A 22,947-nucleotide genomic window follows, 5' to 3' on the forward strand; every position below is an offset into this window, starting at 1 on the left:
ACCTGTGTTGTACGGGCCCAATAAACTGCTACAGGTGCTGCCTATGCAAAACTTAACCTTTCTAAATTATAACTTGAATCCAAATATTTTGGGCTCGTTGGATGAACTAGTAATAATGCAAAAAGGAGGAATTGCAGCCAAAAAAATGTTCCTGCACTTACAGGAATACTAAGGCAGACAACATCACAGTATCATGACTATAAGAGACATCTATGATTGCTGTGAGTAATTGTGTTAGTGTGTAACAAACGATTTCTGCGAAGACCTTCGTGTTCGATTCGGTGTATCAACAGTAGAAAATCATGTAAATTACCTGTATGGTAATGAAAGAATAACTAAAGATTTGTAATATATGACTATTGGTGCAAAATATGTAGGATCCGGTTATGACGACTACTCCAAACTGAAAAATTCGAGAAGAATTTTCTAAAGAAAGGGAGAGATGTTATGCCTGCAGAAAGCATCACTGAATGACATAAACAATTCGTCCAAGTTGTAAATAGGCAACTCTGCAAGACAAACTGCTTGTGTCAATACTATTAGACTGCCAGAGGGGGACACGCTGAGCTAGTTATGGCAGACATGGTGGCTATTGCAGCATGGGGGAACGACTGAGCGACAAAGTCAGCAAGCACGCATAATGACATCATGGAAGCCGAGAGGGACCATCAAACTAGTCACAAGCAGAGTGTTGTTCAGGTGCCAAACAAGCAGAAAAGAACCTCTGAAAGGTCAAGTTGCGAAAGTCTGAAGTTAATAGGAGAGCTGACAGCAGGGGTAAACCTGGACACATGATGTCATTGCCATCCCCACAGCCGCAGAGCACCATGGGAAGACGGGAAACACCAAAACAAAAAACTCATCCTTCTTAATATATGTATAATTGTTGAGTGCTGATTGCTGACTTCCCAGTATGTAGTCTCACTCATTATGGCAGTTGCAGCTATCCAGTGAGAGGGGAGGCTATGGAGGTCATGAGTCTGGCTGGAAGGACGCTGCTGCCGCCAGCTGCACTGTCACCTTCTGAGGCAACACAGATGGGGCCTGGAAGCTGAGAGCCGATTCCTGTTAGCCAGCAAGTAGTCCAGGCAGATCTGAGTGCAAATCTTCATGAGAGCACTTTGGAGATCGATACATAGAGCTGGAGGCCACTGGTGTCAATGGCCCAATGGCCACCATATGATGTAACAGCCACCACCTGACGCTTCGCTGCACTGGTGAAACTGCAACTGCGGCACATGCCGGCCTTCTCTGTTGATGATCCTACTGTTCTGCTTGCCCAGCTGTGGCACAGCACTTTGGAAGACAGCCCTGTATTACTGCCTAATAAATATGTTTGTTATTGCTAATGATGTTTTCTTGGTGCTTTCAAGCATAGCTAGGTCTTCTCCAGTGCACCATTCCCGGCTTTCTGCTGATGATTGTAGCAGTCTGGGACTAGACTCCTATATCACTGTCACTGTCGAATGTTTGACTTTGATGATGGAGCCGCTGGTTTATCTGTTTTTCAACAACATCATTACACCTTTAAAGTGGCTTTAAGTTTTAATAACAGATGAAAATCAGATGGGGACAAGATGAGACTTCAAATGGTTCTAATGGCTCTGAGCACTATGGGACTTAACATCTGAGGTCATCAATCCCCTATAACTTAGAACTACTTAAACCTAACTAACCTAAGGACATCAGACACATCCATGCCCGAGGCAGGATTCGAACCTGCGACCATAACAGTCTCTTGGTTCTGGACTGCAGCACCTAGAACCGCTTGGCCACTGCAGCCGGCCAAAGATGAGACTGTATGGAGGATGATCGATGACAGTGAACCCATGCATCAGATAGTATCAAACGTTGCAGCACTCATGTGTGATCTGGCATTGTTGTGGTAAAGGAGAGGATGCACTGTGTATGGGCAAGCTCTTCAAATTAGAAACTCGATTACAGTACACTGTTTCTCATGCAGCGACTCTTACTTTACACTCCACCATTTTGCACGCTACAATTAGGAGCCCTCTGCTGTCAGATGGCTGCAAATATACAGATATGAAGAATAAAGATGGATAATGTTAATAACGTTTCTAACGTTTCTTTTATTTAAGAGTTTTCACATAAAAAATTCTTAGGCATAAGTTTTCAGCACACCTCATATTTCAGGTCGAATGTGGAATAACGGGGATGGGCTCTGTACTGCCCTTGAACTTTGATCTGCCAATGCAGTACACATATAGTGACATGTGTATCTGACTGCAAAGACTAGGTACTGAATGTAAAATATTACTGAGACAGAAAGAAAATTAAAATTACTAATTTCTTGGAGTCCACGTCATGATTGATAACTGGTGTGGAATGTTCAAATGCTGGAGTTGTGTCTTCACCATACTCAAATTGAAATGATCATCTACTTAAAGAAAAATTGTACTGCTATGGTAAACAGTATTAGGGCTATATACAGATTCCAGATGTTGGGATGCGTACCATATTGAGTTGATTCATGTTCAGTTCATTGGAAATGGTTCCGAAAATTTTGGGCACATTCTGTACTAAGGTGTACCACACAGAATAAGAAGGACAGGAAAAAAAATATATATATCTAGAAATAACTTAAGGCTTACTTAATCAGAACCTATCTACATAATGTAATACAATATGCATAAAATTGACATTTTAGAGTGGCATTTTTGAAATGAGAACATCCTCAGATACTACAGTGTACATGCATTCATATGTGTATATTGTCTAAATGTTACAGTTCTTTATAATAGGTAATTCTAGTCATTCTACTCTCGTCTTGTTTTCCCCAGTTATCTTGAAAATACATAGCATGCTGAAAGTAACTATGAAAAGGAAAAAGGATGGTGAATGCACTAAATTAAAATAAGTGGTGTGAGTTAAGTCGTGTTAATAAAGTGGAATTGTATGTATTGTGTTTGTGTGTGCGTGTTTGTGAGAGAGAGAGTGAAAGAGAGAGAGAGAGAGAGAGAGAGAGATTAAATTAGACCAGTATTATAATCTGTGTTCATCTTATGCATTTCTGTATCATTGACATTTTTGTAAAATGTTCCAATGTATTGTAAACTGTGTACAAAGTTATTGTTTCATAATTCGCAACAAGTGTTTCTATGCACTAACATCTAGAGTAATCCTCAGTCTAGGACAACTTTCCATGTAATGAAAGGTAACACAATTTTATTAGTAGTTATAAGAGAAAACATATGAAAGTAATTACACGCAATGTGTAACAAATGATTTACTTTATTGTGGGTGGTCTGCATTACTTTTATGATTAATTATGTGCAAAAAGTTTGAATTAAATTTGGCCTAGATGTTGTCTAAACATGTGTACCAGAATTTTTAAGTATAACAGCTGAAGACGCAAATGACAGTAGTAACAAGAGTCATTAATTCGCAATAAGATGGGTTAGATATGCTTCCCATTATCCTATCTATTTACAGTGGCCAAGGGAAAAAACTGAAGCTCCCCATAGGGCATGATTAGATGTCAACGCAACTTCAGGCATGTACACAACATTGGTTGATGGTTAAATGATTAGAGTTGTAATTCTTTCTGACAGGTAAAACAGCCACCAGAGTGCATTAGGTTTGTTCAGGTTTAGTTTGTTACCTGGCCTGATAGGATAAATAAAGGATGTTAATGGTATCAGATGCGGAGTGATTACCGTGAAAGATATGTATTCGTGTGAGACAGATTTATCAGCTCCTGACAGAGTTTGAAAGTGGTCTTATTGTGGGTCTCTATTAAGGTAGCTGATCGTCTCATTCAGTATCCAGAATTATGTGAAATCTGGGAGTGTCAGTGGCCTGATTTTGTACTGCATGGGAATATGAGCGGAGGCATACTCATCATCAAGATTCCAGTCAATCGTAACCCCTTCACATATGCACCTGTCATCTGAGAAAAAGTAATTGACTCCATGTAACACTATACGTTATACGTCATACCATACTTTTTGTCAAAGAGTAGAAGCAGGTAAACTAAGGATGTACCATCCCATTCATAGGCTGCCATTAATACTACAGCATAAACACATGTATTTGAAGTGGTGCTGTGAGCATGATACATTGCCTGCTAATGAATGGTGCTGTATTATATTGAGTGATGAATTGCAGTTCTGCACTATGATAGTTGGTCACCATTGGTGAATATGGTGGTGACAGGGAGAGGTCCGTTCTTCCAATATTTGAGAGAGACACAATGGTATTGTCCCATTCTTCCAATGTTACAGAGAGACACGATGGTGTTGCTCCTGACATCATGGTGTGGGGAGCCACTGGGTATGGCTTCTACTGATAGCTGGTAGTGACAGAAGGATCTCTGGCAGTACAATGGTGTGTCACAAAAACCCTCTTACCTCTGACGTCACAATATTGCAGCACCATTTTTCAGCATGATGATGCTTGCCCATACAGGGCAGGAGTCTTTATGAACTGTGGGTGTTGTGTTGAGGTACTCCTGTGGCCAACAAGAACCCCAGGTCTCTCCCCAATGCAACAGGTGTGGGACCAGCTCAGACATCAGCTCTGTTCCAGTGCCAGTATACAGGATATCAACGACCAGTTTCAACAGCTGTTGGCCCACTTGTCTCAGTAGAGGATACAACAGTTTACAAATGATTCAGTGTATCTATCTGGGTTAGAGGGGCTGCAACTTCATATTGTTAGATGAGCACATACTACCAAGTTCTTTGTAAATGTGACTCAGTTTTGTAATCATTGCAGTAACACCACATAACCTCTGAACCCATTACGCTGTATTTCATACCATCCTCACCTTCCGAGAGCTTCACCTTTTTTGTCAGGCAGTGTATTTCATTAGCCTATTCAGTCATATGCATTATGATGTACCAGGCGATACTGGAGTTTATAAGAATTTAGTGTTTGCAATGAAAAATAATAATGTTCATATGTACCTATATTAAAGTTCCAGCATTCACTTACTAGATCTTTTAAATACAGTTACATTTAATATACTCACATCAAAAAAGGTTTTGCATCACCTCGGTTCCGAGAGTTCTGGAACCTGTACAGAAAATTGGAATAGAGATCAACATAAAATTCATTTCCGCCCTTTTTATTGTTCATGAAAACCACACATTGCATGTTGTACCACCATACAGCAAGACCTTCAGAGTTGGTGGTCCAGATTGCTGTACATACCGGTACCTCTAATACCCTGTAGCACGACCTCTTGTATTGATGCATGACAGTATTCGTCATAGCATACTACCCACAAGTCCACCAAGGCACTTTTGGTCCAGATTGTCCCACTCCTCAATGGCGATTCGCCGTAGATCCCTCAGAGTGGTTGGTGGGTAACATCCTCCATAAACAGCCCTTTTTTATCTATCCCAGGCATATTCGAGAGGCTTCATGTCTGGAGAACATGCTGGCCACTCTAGTCGAGCGATATCGTTATCCAAAAGGAAGCCATTCACAAGATGTGCATGATGGGGACGTGAATTGTCGTCCATGGGGATGAATGCCTTGCCAATGTACTGCCAATAAGGTTACGCTGTCACTTGGAGGTTGGCATTCACATATCGTACAGCCATTATGGCGCCTTCCATGACCATTAGCAGTGTACGCCGGCCCCACATAATGCCACCCCAAAACAGCAGGGAACCTCCACCTTGGTGCACTTGCTGGACAGTGTGTCTAAGGCGTACAGCCTGACTGGGTTGCCTCCAAACACGTGTTCGACGATTGGTTAAAGGCATACGCAACACTCATTGGTGAAGAGAACGTGATGCCAGTCCTGAGCACTCCCTTTGGCATGTTGTTGAGCCCATCTGTATTGCACTGCATGGTGTCGTGGTTGCAAAGATGGACATCACCATGGACGTCGGGAATGAAGTTGTGCATCATGCAGCCTATTGCGTACAGTTTGAGTCATAACACGACTTCTTGTGGCTGCATGGAAAGCATTATTCAACATTGTGGAATTGCTGTCAGGGTGCCTGCAAGGCATAATCCGTAGGTAGCGGTCATTCACTGCAGTGGTAGCCCTTGGGCGGCCTGAACGAGTCATGTCACTGAGAGTTCCTGTCTCTCTGTATCTCCTCTATGTCCGAACAACATCAATTTGGTTCACTCCAAGACACCTGGACACTTACCTTGTGGAGAGCCCTTCCTGGCACAAAGTAACAATGTAGAAGCGATAGAACCGCGGTATTGACCATCTAGACATTGTTGAACTTCAGATAACATGAGCTGTGTACTTCCTTCCTGGTGGAATGACGAACTGATCAACTGTCGAACCACCTCCGGCTGACAGGTGCTGCTCAAGCATGGTTGTCTACATCTTTCAGGAGGGTTTGTGACATCTCTGTACAGTCAAAGGGACTGTGTCTGTGATACAACATCTACAGTCAACGTCTATCTTCAAGTGTTCTGGGAACCGGGGTGATGCAAAACTTTTTTTCATGTGTGAATGTTTCAAATCATCGGGCAACATGTAGAACAGTTTTATTCCCATATTGCTTGCACCATTCTAGCATAAACACATATTAGTTGAGATTACATGCCTATATACTTTTAATCCTGAATTGTTAGTGTGTATGTCATAATCGTGTCTCATGCAACTATCTGTGCCAGTTAAATTTTTAAATATTCGTTAGTTTGTCTGTAACATTCATGCATGGTAACAACAGCGCTTGTAGTGTTTTAAACAATGGTTTATACAGCTGTCTGTCTCTGCTTCCTATAACAACACTAGCAAACAGTCATTTTACATCTGCGATGTGATACATCAACTAGTATATACTCTAGTGTGTAGAATCCGAATATACTTTTCAAAATGTTCTAGTATGTACTGTTTTTGAGTTTTTAAAGATTTTTTTTATTTTTTGTATTCAGTACTTCGCTTTTTGCTCCTCTTCTGTTTTGATGTTTAAGTGTTCGTTTTTGATTTGCGCAGGAGAGGTAGAAGATCTACAAATCGTCAGTATATGGTTGGTATGGTAATTCAAGGGTGTGGAAGAGAGCCTCAGTGACTGTTTCCTGTGAAAGATAGTGCAAAGTTTTTGTGTTAGAAACTTGCACCAAGAAAAATGGCAACTAGTAAATCTTCTTGCTGTCCAAACCACCCCAACAACTTTTGTTATGTGTGTGGGAAATTCACTCCTAAACCCAAAGAAAACCAATCACTGATTTGGTTAAGAAGGCTTATAAAATATATGTTGATTGTCCTGTTGGTGATAAGATAAAAATTTGCACCTCATATTGCCTGCATAACCTTTACTACAACCTTAACTGAGTGGTTGAAAGGAAAACGCCGAGCCATGCCATTCACTGTTCCAATGGTGTGGTGTGAGCCTAATGACCATTATTCAGACTGTTACTTCTATCTTACAAATATTTTGGGGCATTCAAGCAAAACTAGATGTAAAATAAAGTATCCAAACCTATCTTCAGTGCATATTGAGGGGTTGCCTGTTCCTGTCTGTAACACTATGTCAAGTGAATCAGAAAGTATTGAATATATAGAAGCGTACTGCCCTCAATATCATGACACCTCTCCTCAGCTCTTTAATCAAAAGTAATTGAACGATTTGGTTAGCGATCTAAAACTTTCGAAACACCAAGCTGATCTCTTGGGGTCGAGACTGCAACAACGGAATCTTATAGTTCCGGGGACCACAATTTCCTGTTTCAGATTAAGAGGTGCTTCCTTCACTCAATATTTCGATATGCAGAATTTCGTGTGTGTATGTAGAGATGTCAATGGTGTGATGATGCAGCTAGGTGTACAACATAACCCACATGAGTGGCGACTACTTATTGACTTCAGTAAAACCAGCTTGAAAGCAGTACTACTGTACTATGGCAATGCATTTCCATCGGTACTGAAAAATGGGGTGAAGTGATACAGTTCGCAAATTAAGAACATATTAACACACATAATTTTTTAAAAAAAATTTATTTATACCAGTGGCTGGTTAGATCTATGTTTGGAGTATCTGTCCATGTAATCCTTTTTAATTTCCTTATTTTCTTCACCTATTTTTTTTTAAAGAAAACCCTTGTATCACTTCACCCCAGGTAAAGGGGTGAAGTGATACAACATATGAAATGGCTGCTGTATCATGTATTAACAGTGCTGGGGTGAACTGAAACACATAGTATGTTTTTAAAATAAACTATTTATTCACAAAGAAATTGGAAAACATTTTTTGGAAATTGAAGGCGACCATAGTGAAGAGTCGCTGGCTTTGGAATACATGAAATAACATCATGATGGTATACAATACTTGATCCTTGATTTCTGGCCATACCAAAGTGTCTCTATAGCAGCTATACTGTTTTAGAAAACTTACTTCTATAACCCTGTTACTACCACTACTGGTTTCTGTCACACCTGAGACTTGCGAACAATATAACTTATCCTTTTTTGTTATTTGGTCTTTTAGTTTTACAAGCAAAAAGTTTCCTACAGTGAGGGTCATGCAATTAACTTCTGTGGTTGGCTCAACTACTTCACAGTTTCTTTCTGACTTTCTTCTGGGGCAGCCATATAGTATTCCTCATCTTTGTCATTGCTGTCATGAGACGTCTCCAGTTCTTCTTCTGATTCTGGTTCATCTTTTCCAACTTTCTTGACACTTCTTTCTGGTTCAACGTGGAGCTTTCTGTCCACCTGGTTCTTGGTCTAGGTTTTTCTTTCCCATAGTGTAGCTCCCGAAGCAGACTTTTTACAGATTCATCCAGGTTTTCTTCAATAACAACAGGATTTGCATCCACAACTTTTACAAGAAATTCAGCTTTATTGAAATGTAGGGTATGTGTTAGTTGAGTAAAGTTTCCAGTATCCTAAAAAAAGCACAACATAACCTGTCAAAGTAAACAATTCAACTGACCAGAAAAATTGCCACGAAAAAACAGTTGACTGTCACAGGCATTAGAACAGACCTAGATGTGTCATTGTAGCCAACATTTACTTTCAGTTGCTAATACAGAGACAAATTATAGCAAAGGTTGCATTTTGTCTCAATTCACCCCATTGTATCACTTCACCCCAGATTATGGTACCTTTGGCTCACGCAGTAGACATGAAAGAAACTTGTGAAACCACGGCTTTGCTGCTAGAGGCAATCAAATTTAAGGATCGTGAATGGCAGCTTTGCTGTGATTTAAAAGTTGTTGCACTCCTTACAGGTTTACAGGCTGGATTCACGAAATACTGCTGCTTTTTGTGCTTTTGGGCCAGCCATGACACCATGAACCGCTATACAGTCCAGGAATGGCCTATAAGGAAGTCATATGTTCCTGGAAACGTAAATGTGAACAATACCCCATTGGTTGAACCTGATAAAATCATTTTGCCTCCCCTTCATACCAAGTTGAGCCTTATCAAGAACTTTGTCAAAGCTCTGAATAAAGAAGGTGAGGCCTTTAATCCCTTAAAAGAAAAGTTTCCCAACGCACACATATCCTATTAGGTGCTTGGTCTTCTTTTAAAGCAATTGTGAAAGGCTTTTTGGGTAACAGAAAAGACAAAACTATGTTACCATTATGAAAGAACTGTTAGAAAATTATAAGAACGTTGCTTACAATTCACTTTTTAGATTCTCACCTTGATTTCTTCCTGGAAAACTTGGGAGCCGTAAGCGATGAGCATGGAGAACGCTTTCACCGAGACATTCTTACCATGGAATACCGTCACCAAGGCCATTGGAGCCCTTTGATGATAGGTGACTACTGCTGAGGTCTTGGTAGGGAGAGTGATGAAACAGCAAACAAAAGGAGAGCTCTGGCATCGAATTTTTCAAAAACCAAAGACGATTAAAGGTGAAAATATGTGCTGAACTAATTTGGACCTTTTATTGGCATCATGCCCATATATACATACCAAATAGTATTCATTTCAAACGTTCTGAATGTGTATTTTTGTTTGACTTAATTGTGTAAATTTTTGCTATTACCATTTTTATTCGGCTGTGTATCTAGGAAATGTGACATCATAGAGAAAAACTGATTCTACCACTGTATTCAGCACCCAAAAATTAGGTAAATCACCCATTTACAAACCAGATACAGATAAGCACACATTAGTATTTGTTTGTTCCTAGATCACTTTAGACACATTAAAATTTACTAGTCTGTTCACATACTGGAATGGATGTATTTAATGTGCCTATCCCTTTTTGGCCACATTCTATCTAAATACCAAGACCCTTATTGCTTCTTTATTTACAATGGGTTGACTGTTGATGATGACGGCAGGTTAATGCAGAATACTGTTTTGACTACTATAGAAATTTATTAATATTGTTTCCTCAGGGTTTGTAGTGAATTGATATATTGTTGACAATTTACGGAGCAGACTTATAAAAGAGCTAACTACATGTAGGGTATCTGCATTTTGAACTGCTTTTGTTAATAATATTGTTTTATGTAAATCAGTATGGACGTTCAAGTCACTGATATGGATCAGGAGAAGTACAATTTCAATTAATGACCCTTGAGGTGCCTGAAAGCTGACTGACCACTCTTCTGAGAAATATCTTGTGATCTTTAAACAGTCACAAATTTTGTGACTCTACTTGTCTTGCCTTATACCTATTTTTTGTGTGTGACTGGTAAAAAAAAAAAAAAAAAAAAAAAAAAAAAACAAATTAATCCATTAATCTACATCTAGCATTGGTGAAACCGACCTTTTTATGGCTCTACCCATCCATTAATTAAAAAATTGTGTCACAAAATATGGATAAGGAGAGAACCATTAGCGAATAGAGTTCAGAATACAGTTTATTTCACTTCAAACATTTTACATGTTATTGGTATAAATATTTATATATAAGGCTAAGAGAAATGAGGTATATAAAATTTCATGATATTTACATCAGTGGAACATCATTACCTATTATGTGAAAATTATATATGCAATAACCTTTTAAGCAATGATTTCTTACAACTTTGTCTGACAGTAATTATTTAGAACATTGAGTCACTTATGTCTGATTCTGCATACTCTGTTATGGAGCAGCATGCTGTCCTCTCAAACCAATCTTCTAAAACAGTTTTGAATGTACTGTAGCTTAGACAGTGGATAGCTTTTGAAAGTCTACTGAAAAATCTGGGTCCTAGATATTTGTGGCTATTGTGAACCTTAACTAGCTTACTGTGAGTGTATCAATTGATTGTCCAGTTCTTGTGTTGTGTTCGAGACCAGACATCCTAAGGTTAAAATCATATAATTTATCTTTAACATTGAGAAGGCAAATTTACATATAGAGTCTAGGAATTACAATTACACTACGATCTTTGAAGTAATCTTTACAAGATTCTCTTGTGGTAAGTGCTGCTATACATCTGGCACCCTTTTCTTGTCATCTGAATACAATTTTGAGCTGGGGCAGTTACCATGTAGAAGAGCTCCTTTTGTAAGGCAAGAGTGGAAAAATGTGAAATGTCCATACACTAATAGGTTTATGCTTAATTATTCCTCAGTTTGTACAACAAATAAATCACTCAAGATAATTTCGAGCACAGTTTTTCTATGTGACTCATCCAGCTGAGTTTCTGGTCTATGTAGAAACCCAACAGGTTAATTATTTGGAAATCTTTATTGGAGACACTAAAACTGAAAACAATGACTTCTCTTTTATTATAATTTGTAAACACTTTATCTCAAACCAATAAAACATTTGTCCATTGCTCCTCCAGATCATCAACTTGCATAATTAGAGTTGTATCACTTGTGTCTAATAAGAACTCAAATGGTAAAAATGAGGGTAAATCATTCATACACACAATTAATAAGAAAGTACAGAGTAGTGAGCCATGTGGGATTCCTTTTGTAGCAGGTCAGCATTCTGATCTTTGAGTATAGTTACTGACTGTTCTCCCTTGCTTTGATGTGACTCAGTAACATGAAGAGCATTCTCTCCAATTCTGTAGTATTGGCACTTTATGATTAGTGTATGCTGTGGGAGTCAGTATCAAACATTTTTCTCAAATCCAGAAGAGTTTCAGAGGTTATTTCTTTAAACTTAAAAGAAACCATGTTGTTAAGAGCTAAGTATGGTATTTGCATTGAAATGCTGGTCCATCTGTTTGTACATATAATATTCTATTATCTTTGGTATTACTGGTGTGAGTGAGATGGTATGGCAGTTATCAGGGGATGCTTTATCACCTCTGGTATGAGTAGGTATTAAAATAGTAATTTTTGGCCATCTGGAGAGATCCTGTCATGAAGAATTTGGTTGATGATTTGAGTAAGTGGCTGTAAAATTTCTTTCTTAATGTTTTTATTACATAGTTTGAGAGCCCTTAGAAGCTTTTGGTTTTTGAGTTGCTAAGTTTGACAACTGCTTCACATACTGTTCTGTAAGTTACACAAGACCAGCAGAAATTGTCAATAGCTTGCTGTCTAGAGCTGGGACAAAGATTTGGCATTATTTACATCTTCAGCGAGATTTTTTATTTGTGCCAGGACTGGTAAATTGTGCATTTAGGTGCCTGGTTTGATTCAAATGTTGTGTTTAATTTCAGAGCTTACTTTTGTTTTAATAACTTTCCATTCTGCTTCACACTTTGAGTTGGGTATATAGTTGTCATTAAGTATCCTCTGATTGTTCTCATTTCTAATCTATACATCCTTCTTGTTGCTGTCTAAGCTTCCTTCTCAGCTGGATTCTGCTGCAATCTGTCGCAGTGTTCAGTCGTTTCCTCACTAAGTTGTCTCAGGTGTGGCATGTCCCAGTCCTCCAGTTCTTGAGGTTTATTACACTGATTCTGTTTTGTGTGTTTTTTGTTATAGATGGGACTTGTGACAAGGTTTTCTACAAGTAATTTTAAAAATTTCTGTGTTGATTCGTTGGCAAACATAACATTAGCGACTACTGTACCCCAGTTGATGAACCTAAGATGGTTTTTTAACTGATTCAATTCATGTTCATTGCTTGGTCTGATTTCCCTTCCAAGTTAAGGTGAAGAACTGTCTGTTTTTTTTTGCTTAGAGGGGGCCTAAGCTATGGTTCAGCATGGTCAGAAATCGTGAGGTCTGTAGTATTAGTTACAGTTTTATTTGGTTGAAAGTTGCAGATTATATTATCTAAGCTTGCATTGAGCCTGATGGGATTATCATACAGACAGTAGTAATATAGTGATCTTAACATGTCTAATAGGTACAACATATGTTTAGTCTTATACCTAATGTCTATGTTAATATTACTAAATATTATAACTCTGCCATTATTATGCACTAGGAAAGAATTACCCAAATAGGATGGATATCGATAGATGTGATTTGCATTTACAGAGAAGTAAATTATTACAATTTCAGGAAAACTGAATGAATTATTTGAGAGACAGAGCTTTACAAATTGAGGAAATCAGAAATTCATTGGTTCACCTTTAGCCCTTCTGTAAGCTGTTATTTAGTTTGGCATTGATTGACAGAATTGTCTATCCTCCTGAGGAATATTGTGGCAAAGTCTGTCCAACTGGTGCATTAGACCACCAAAATCCTGAGCTGGATAGAAGGCCCTGTCCATAATGCTCGAAACATTCTATACTTGTAAGAGATCCAGCATCCTTGCTGGCCAAAGTATGGTTTGGAAGCATGAAGACCAGCAATAGAAACTCTCATTGTATGCATATTGGTATTATCTTGCCAGAATGTAAGCTCAGTATGGCTTGCACTGAAGGGCAACAAAATAGCGCATAGAATATAGTTGATGTACTACTGTGCTTTAAGGATACCACAGACGGCAACCAAAGGGTGGCTGCTATGAAATGAAGTGGCACCCCAGCCCGTCATACCCACTTGTCAGGCCATATGGTGGACGACAGTCCAGTTGATATCCTACTGCTGTCCAGGTCGTCTCCAGACATGTATTTGCTGCCCTTTGGGCGTCAGTTCAAAGTGTTACTCATCCCTGAAGACAATTCTACTCCATTCATTGCGATTCCTGGCTGAATGTACCCAACACTGCTGCAAATGGGCTTGCTGGTGTACAGAGGTCAATGGCATTTGGGGCAAGGGACACCATGACCTGAGCCCCTTTCCGGTGAGCTACCTATTAATAGTTGTTGTGGTCACTGAAAAAGCAGTTGTATGTCAGATCAATGATAATGTTGCATCCAGGACTCTGAGTGCCTCTAAGAATTGTTCAGTCTTCACTTTCTGTCATCTCCCTAGCTCGACCACTTCCTTATTGATACTATGTTTGACTATGGTTTACCCATTCCTGCTGAAATTGTCAAATAATCGCATTGCCACTATTCAAATGTTGAGCATTTCACCAGTTTCTCCCACCAGTTTCTTTGAGCCCAACAACATACTCCCTCTGAAATGCTAACATCTGCATGTATTGTTTGTGCACCTGTCTGTGAGGCATAGTTACTGTCCACTTGATTACACAGTATGAAATTCACGAAGACTTTATGCCATGATACTGGCATGTCCTGTGTTTACTATACTTGCCAGCTGCAGGGTGAAATTATGCTGCAGCATCATATATTCATCCATCAGCTGCCAAAGTTTACAATTTTGTATTTTCCATCAATACCTGTATGAATTTCAATTTGTGACCAATTTACATAGTTCCTTCCAGGTGTATCATTTTTTAAAATTTTTATAGTATTTTAAGAGAATTATAATCATTTTTCAAGATTTTCTAGAAATAATTCCATGTTATTACTAGGAGAGTGTTATGCTGATACAGCTATTAGTTCCTGACTTAGAATCAGCATTTTTGAAACTTCAAAAACTGCTTCTACACTTCATATTCTAAATTAGTGGTTTGTTTGATAAAGATTGAAACACCATCATACTTCAGATTTCCTCTACAATAACATGTGGCTAATTAGCACTGATAAGGTACACTTAATCCATGTTCACTATGAATTAGCCAGTGTCCTTTTACTGAATAAACATCACAATTTAATTCTTGTAACCAGTACACCATTTCTGTAAGTTTATTTTTAAGTCATTTGCATTAACAGGGATAAAAAATAAAGTTTTTGCCTTGATATTTGGTATTGGCAATTAGCATATATTGGGTTGATGAATAAATTCAAACAGAGACTTTGGTTATCTCTAATGTATGCTCCTTCACTATTTACAACAGTCTGCCAATGCTGTGGTAACTCTTTGATTCTGCGACTATAGAAATTATGTGATTTTTAGTTGAAGCAATTATCAAACCATTTTCACAGCATATTTTCATGCAGAAAGGACGTTTCCTGAAGGCTGTTCAATGGAGAGTGGAAAAGGCGAAAATCTGAGGTCGCAAGACCTGTGTGGTGTTTTTTGTCAGTCTAGCAGAATGCTGACGGGTGTTACTGTGGAGCAGCATCACTTCACGTGGTCTTCCTTATCACTGTGCATGGACTGTGTCTGCAAGACATGTCAGCTGTTGGCAATAAATGTCAACAGTGATGGTTACACCTTGGGGAAGCAATTCCTAGAACATCACACCATCGCTGTCTTACCAGATGCATAACATTATCTTCTGTGGATGCACTTAGGTATTTGTGCAGGGATTTGCTGCTTTGTTTGGGCTCAGTCATTCCTTTCTTTTCTTTATGTTAGCATAAAGACAACATTTCTCATCACCAGTAATGATACAGGATAGGAATGGTTGGTGTTGTTCATGAGCCAACTGATGACGAGTGAGCAGAGATGCACATATGACCACTCACTGATTTTTGTGATTTTGGCTTAGAGCATGCAGTACCCATACACTCGATTTTGAACCATCCCCATTCTTTGGAAATGTCTCAACATGGTGGAATCATAACAGTTCATCAAATTTGCCAGTTATCAGGTACACTGATGTGGGTGACTGTAGATTAACATGTTTAAATGAATGTGGGATGTCACTAATGTCAAAAAAATCGTCCTTAAGATGAGAAAAACATTTTTTTGCCATACTTTGTCCAATGGCACTATCCCCATACGCAGCACAAATGTTTCTGGCTGCCTCCACTGCTGTCATTCCTCTCTTTGAACTCAAAAAAGAAGAATATGTCAGAAATGTTCCCACATGGCAATCCATTTTCTAGTGTCCACAGCTCCACTCACTACCTCCAAATGAAAAAATGACAATATGTAAACTCATATAGTAACAGTGAACTACAAATAAAAAATGGCAACCAATAAAGAAATCCATAGTATCTGGAATACCATCATAAGAAACAAAAATGTTATGAACTGAAGCAATGTCCCTATATGTTCAAGACAGATGGCTATCCACACATTTTTGAACGGATGAGATTCTGAGAGCTATACTGACTTTAGACAGAATTGTAATGACCTTTATTCATTTCACTGGACTGAGCTGCTAGAGAATATTAATTTCTTTGTTTATAATTCTTGTCATGTTCCATATAATTTTTCCTGTGTCATTGCTCACAGCTATAATTAAGACGCACAACTTGCCATTGAACATTTTGATACTGAACATAAGGAGAGCAGTTCAAGATGTGTTCAGTGAACTCAAAAGCAAACTTTTATTATTCCAACTGACCAAGTATCTGAATTAGTTTTGGTCTTTCACAAATTCAGTAAGTGGTTCAAAGTTGCATACTCAACTGCTCAGTAACGATATTGGGGTGAAGGTGGCAGATGATAGATATAAAGCTGAAGTATCAAATTTGGTCTTTCAAATTTTTTTCACTGTGGAACTTTGTAATACAGTTCTTCATTTACTCCTTGCACGAAAACCACAATGCCAGATAATAATATAGTCATCACAGAATAGACACGCACCTACATTGTTCTCTTGTGTCAAGAAATTAGGGATTGATAAATACTGTTAATATTCTACACAGTTCATGCAAAAGAAGTTGCCCCCTTCTATCAACAGATCATTTCAGGTTACTGGAAAAACTAATGATGCTGTGTTAAGCAATTAGACAATTGCTAGCCGCTAAAAGTTTTAAGAAAAAGTTTATTGGAGGATGAAGATATTAACAGGCTCATATTGTCTGATGCAGAACTATGGAATTTATTTTTTGATCATCGATTATGACCTACTTGTAGAAAAAATCTCATCTACGTCAAACACCACAGATTCTGCATACAGAGATCCTTGAAACTCAATTTTGGTGTCCTCTTTTTTTTCTTTCCTATGTTAATATAGTATACACTATACTTTAAACCATATGTATCCTGCAACTATAATATTTTAATTATGATCATAGCAATCATAATAATAGTAATAATATTAAACAAAACTTATCTGTAATAGGACAAAAATAATTTCAAAAGTTAAACATACAAACTACATTCAGCATAAGCTGCAAGGTGAAATACATTAGTAGCCTGCTAAGATAGTACAAATACACTATCACAACACCATGTCTTTGATGAAACATACACTGCCTTCAAAGCAGATTCTCATAGTATAATATATGATAAAGAAGATACTGATTATCTTCAGAAGCTTATTATAACTCACATTTGAGATTTCTGAATGTGGAGAAATTTTTTTAAAATAATGTTATTTTGAAAGACTTTAATATCAACTGCTCAAAGTGGCCACCTTGCATTTTCCAAACATTTAGTAACTCACTGGATCATGCTATTCTGAAATATTTCAGACATACTTGCATACACAGTTACATGAGCAGTTGGATGTTTTTTACTAGTTCTTGTATATTCTTTCCCAATAGAATAAATGTGCACACAAGGACAAGTGCCTCTGGAGGAACAAATATACAGGAATTATGCAAATACAGAGGCTATGAAACTGGACTTACGTAACTAACACATTTCCAGGAATGGCTCTACATATTGCTTCCAGAGTGCGCAAGTGCACCATTATGTTGTAACTACAACCTCCTCAGAATGTAAAATGGAATATCTTCCAGCACTTCAGGCAAATTGTTTATGAGAAATGGGTGATGGTTCAAATGGCTCTGAGCACTATGCGACTTAACTTCTGAGGTCATCAGTCACCTAGAACTTAGAACTAATTACACCTAACTAACCCAAGGACATCACACACATCCATGCCCAAGGCAGGATTCAAACCTATGACTGTAGCGGTCGCTCGGCTCCAGACTGTAGTGCCTAGAACTGCATGAAATGGGTGATGCAGTCAACTGATTTAGGAAGTGGGGATCTGAAATACAACTTCCTATACATTCACACTAATGCAAATCTGATATACATGATTTGAGGAGATGTGCAAGCTGCCTGCACACCAATAGTGGCATTATGCATATTGAAGTTGTCCTCACCTATTACTACTGCTTCATCAGACCATATTAAAACTTTTAAGAAGTTATCATCAGGTTAATATGATGGTTGAATCCATCCACAAACTGCATCTGTAGAAGGTAATCTTCTGGATGCAGTTGTTGAATTATCAAATAGTGATTCAGGTGGATCTCTTCACCATGCAACATGTCAATTACTATTCTTTGCAAGATATGCCACTGTGTTGTTACGTCATGTGTACTTAGCTGGGTCCTTCATATATATCTTCAAAAATGGCATATTTTGTAACTGCACTATGGCTAGTCTATATGTGGCCTGTGTTCAGTGATAGTCAACTAAAACAATTGGTCTCTCAAAGGCAAAAAACCATATGACGAAATAAATTTTTGTGTGGATAACATTGACCAGGATACCTAATAGTATATTGACAAGGAGGAACTTTAGCCATATAATCTGATGCACCAAGGCCCAAAAGCTTATGAAAATATTTGGCATTTTTTTATGCCATAAATGGAATTGAAATGAGTATGTGGTGTCATTGGCCGGGAGGCCCCTTGCAGGGCAGGTCCGGCCACCTTGGTGCAGGTCTTATTACATTCGACGCCACCACCTGCATGCTGGATGGGGATGAAATGATGATGAAGACAACACAACACCCAGTCCCTTAGCAGAGAAGATCTCCGGCAGTCAGGTAAAGAACCCGGGCCCGTAGGATGGCAATCCGTCACGCTGACCATTCAGCTATCGGGTCGGACTTATGCTATATAACTGTCTATACTGTTCTGTAATAAACACAAGGGCAAAGTACAGCATGTACTACTTCCCATATATGGAACAGAACATGTATACACTTCATTCATCAAAGGGGGCCATTGCCCTTAAGAAACATCAACACTGTTACAGCTTGTTCTTGGTGACATACAGAGTTAGAAATGTAACTCATATGCTGACAATATCCACTATGTACAGAGTTTACAAAACACTTTTGCATCAATGGTTCACAAAAGGAGTCACATAGCTATCTAGGTCATGATGTCAACAATGTTTTGGCTGTGTGTGTGAGTCACAACTTACAGAAAAATAGCTTTCATTCTACATTGTCCAACTCTACTCCACCATTCACGAAAGGCTTAAGATTCCAATTACATTGTTTTCTTGACAGTAAAAGGCAAAATAGGTCAAGATTTCCATCAATGTAACTAATAATAACAATGACTGGACATCCATACAAAAATGGTCTGCAATTATTAGACGGAATAGTTAAATGTATAATTAGTTGTTATTCAGTGTTGATGATTGTGATGATAAAAATAGTAATAAAGTTTGGCAATTATCTGTAAAATGGCTTATTTACCCTATGGACAATGCACTATCCTAATGAACATAATGTGTAGGAGACATGAAAGTGGCATGCATTATAGTTGTTACTAATCAATGGAAGAAGGGTTTGAATGTATTAGGTGAACATATACACTTAGATAGTGTGGTTATGGGAGGTGGACAATAACATGGAAACACAAAAACACAAGACATTATGATACCTCTTACAGTGTAGGAAAACTGCTGGTACTGAAAACAGCTTCTAATCATATCAAAATGGCTAAATACAGGTGGTCCTTCACAGTTTTCAAGTGAAGCTTAAGTCATGTTGAGTAATTAGCTGAGAAAAGTATGTAGCCTATAAAAAAATTTTAGTGTGAGAGTGGAATGAATTGAATGGCAGCCCAATCTATAACATTTATTATATCACTGAAGTGGGTAATGGAATAAGAAGAATCATTCATAAATAAAACAATAAAAGTTTTCCTGTTTTATTTTAAACTTTAGATAATACTTGAGTGACTAGGTGCTATTTTATAGCAAACATAATTGAGTGCAATGAATGAATAATTTCTTAAGTCTTAAATATATGTGCCATATTTCATACAACAGTTGTTTCATCATTACAACATTGCTTATTTAACAAATTACATATTCTGAGTGTTCATTGACATACAGAAGACAAATAGATGAAAATTTAAAAAATGTCTTACATATGACAAGTGAAGAGCCAAATAATATGACAAGGCAAAATATTTTTACTACATATTTGATGATCCAGTGGTAAAAACTGTTACTAATATGGTAAAGACATTAATGCATTTCAGTATAGAATTTTTCCAAAAATTAACACTTTTGTGACTGGCCTATAAGGAACAAGAAGCTAAAACATAATTAAAACCTTTCTGATAAACATCGTAACAAGCAAACTCATGTGTGTTCACATGATGAAATGTGGAGGCATATGGAACAATAAAATGCAAGCTTTCTACTGAATGATGAATAAAATTTTTTCATGAATTAGTAAACTACACAAAATCAAAGAAATATTACTGTTACACTCATTGTGATGCTGGCTTCACTCCAAGTGTGTGTTTTGGGTTTCTCTATACTCAAGAAACTGTATCTGTTATTAGACTGCACTCATGCTTCAGCTCCACACCTCATGCTGTGCCCTTTGTACAACACCCTCCAGTCACTGCATTAACCTGAAACAGTGTGTCCGTAGTAGTTCAGTACCATGTATAATCAAAAAGTAACGGAGGGCGACAATTTGCTTCTGCCTTTAAAAAAACTCATCATTTCTTACAATAATTCTGTAGTATTTGGTTGTGTGGGTAATTTGCTCACTTTGGTTATGGAGATATCTTCAGCTTCCATATAACTGCTGTAATTTCATTTTACCTAATGGTAGATGGTCTTGGGCAGAGATTAATTTATTAATTGTGACAGGAAATTGGTCTTATTTGGTTTTTAAATGCAGACATAATGATCTGTCTATGACAGATTATTGTACTATTAACCAGCATGCATTAACCAGTATCCAGTGCTTGTTGTTTACTACCCTGGAAAGGTGACCCACAAATCTGCAGTATTTTTGTTATTTTCATTTCAGTGAGACAAATTTGTATTGAATTTGTTGTATTTTATGACAAGAAAAGAGCTACCAATGATTATTATGTGACATGTTTTTAAGTCCTGTACAACATCACAACTCTTAATCGAAATATTATATGGTTGTCATTGTGTACTACAGAATAACAGGTCTTTCCATTTTCCTTTTTTACCTTAGTTGTTGAGCAGTTACAGAAGTTTATGGTAACAGAGGATTTTTCCCAAGATTCTTTTGATTTTGTATTTGAAACTGACCTTATAAATTCCCCAGATGATTCTTTTTAAGAGTACCATATTGTAGTTGCATAAATTATGGTGTACAAATGCAGTGATAGGTATCAGAGTAATAAATCAGCACAACAAACTATTTTTGCTATTTTAATAACAGATCACCATCGTCTCATTTTATGTACCGCATTCATGCATGCTATTAACCCACCAGTATCATACTTCATCAGCAGGTGTCAACATTCCCAGTATTTATATCTGCTGGTGAATCTCACAACATTATTGTATTGGTTGTGGTTGATCGACACTTTAATCAGATCATCCAAAGGGCAATGAACTATCAGGAGGAATGATGGGTTCTGTACTACCAAGTGGCCATCTAGATTTTAGTTTTCAATTATTGCCCTTTATAAACTAAGACAAAGGCTGTCATGATTTATTTTCAAAGAACGCAAGTGATTTTCTTACTCATTTTTACCCTATTCGGGTTTTGCCCCATCTCTAATGACTTTACTATGAATAGTCATTAAATCCTAATGTTCCTTCCTATTTCCCTAAGATCAATATACAACAGTTTAAGAATATCTTATTTCATGACCTCATATTATCTTCACCGAGCGAGGTGGCGCAGTGGTTAGACACTGGACTCGGATTCGGGAGGACGACGGTTCAATCCCGCGTCCGACCATCCTGATTTAGGTTTTCCGTGATTTCCCTAAATCGCTCCAGGCAAATGCCGGGATGGTTCCTTTCAAAGGGCACGGCCGACTTCCTTCCCCGTCCTTCCTTAATCCGATGAGACCGATGACCTCGCTGTCTGGTCTCCTTCCCCGAAACAACCAACCAACCAACCAACCATATTACCATCAACAGTTGCAAGAACTTCAGAGTGGTGTGTTATTCAGCCCAGCACAATAATAGTAGTAAATTGCCTATTTTAAATGCATTTTACTCTGTTACTTTCCAGATCAAAAAATATTTATATCAAATAACCTACCTCATCAATAGCTCAAAATCTTAAACATAGCTGTGAAACAGCAACTGTGTAATTCAGAACAGATCGAAAAATCAGCCAAAAGCAGTGCCCTCTGTAGACCAGTTTTTCCTGATTGCTTGAGCCTGTATATTTCTAGCAATTGAATTAGTCTCTGGCACAAAGTATGTGTAATTTATGCATGTATTTTATTTTGAGACACCTATTCTGTTTATATGATAACAAGAACCTCTACCTGTGGGCATTTACTGAGTAGTCTTTCTACAGTACGATACATGTAATCTCACGCTATCTAAAGCCATGGCTTGTGGTAACTCTTGTTTCACCAATTTCATTTATGACAAGAGGAGCCCAGCTTCATCTAATCAATTGGTGCATCATGTGATGTAATAAATGAATACATTTACTTCAGAAATGTTTTTCTATTAATATTTTTTTTCTGTTAGTGAAAATCATTTTGTAACTGCTGTATACATTTTTAGTGCCAATGCTTCTGAAGAAGATATTTTTACAAATATCGAAACCATGATCAAGGGATGATAAACCTTTATCTGCAATTGGTTGGCTGATTTTTCACATCAATATATACTGTTCTGGA

The 22,947-nt window shown here is 37.8% G+C and overlaps 1 protein-coding gene across 2 annotated transcripts in view; it reads right to left on the reverse strand.

Moving 5' to 3' along the window:
* Window positions 1-20,378: 20,378 nt before the first annotated feature.
* The window catches only part of LOC126249581 (uncharacterized), a 147,251-nt gene continuing 144,682 nt past the window's right edge, over window positions 20,379-22,947 (reverse strand). For both annotated transcript variants that reach the window (XM_049951247.1, XM_049951246.1), the window contains one exon: window positions 20,379-20,721. In XM_049951247.1, coding sequence (XP_049807204.1) covers window positions 20,717-20,721 — 5 coding nt within the window. In that variant the 3' untranslated portion in view covers window positions 20,379-20,716. The remainder of the gene's footprint in view (window positions 20,722-22,947) is intronic.

This window comes from Schistocerca nitens, chromosome 3 (genome assembly GCF_023898315.1).
Source record: "Schistocerca nitens isolate TAMUIC-IGC-003100 chromosome 3, iqSchNite1.1, whole genome shotgun sequence".
Lineage (NCBI taxonomy): Eukaryota > Metazoa > Arthropoda > Insecta > Orthoptera > Acrididae > Schistocerca > Schistocerca nitens.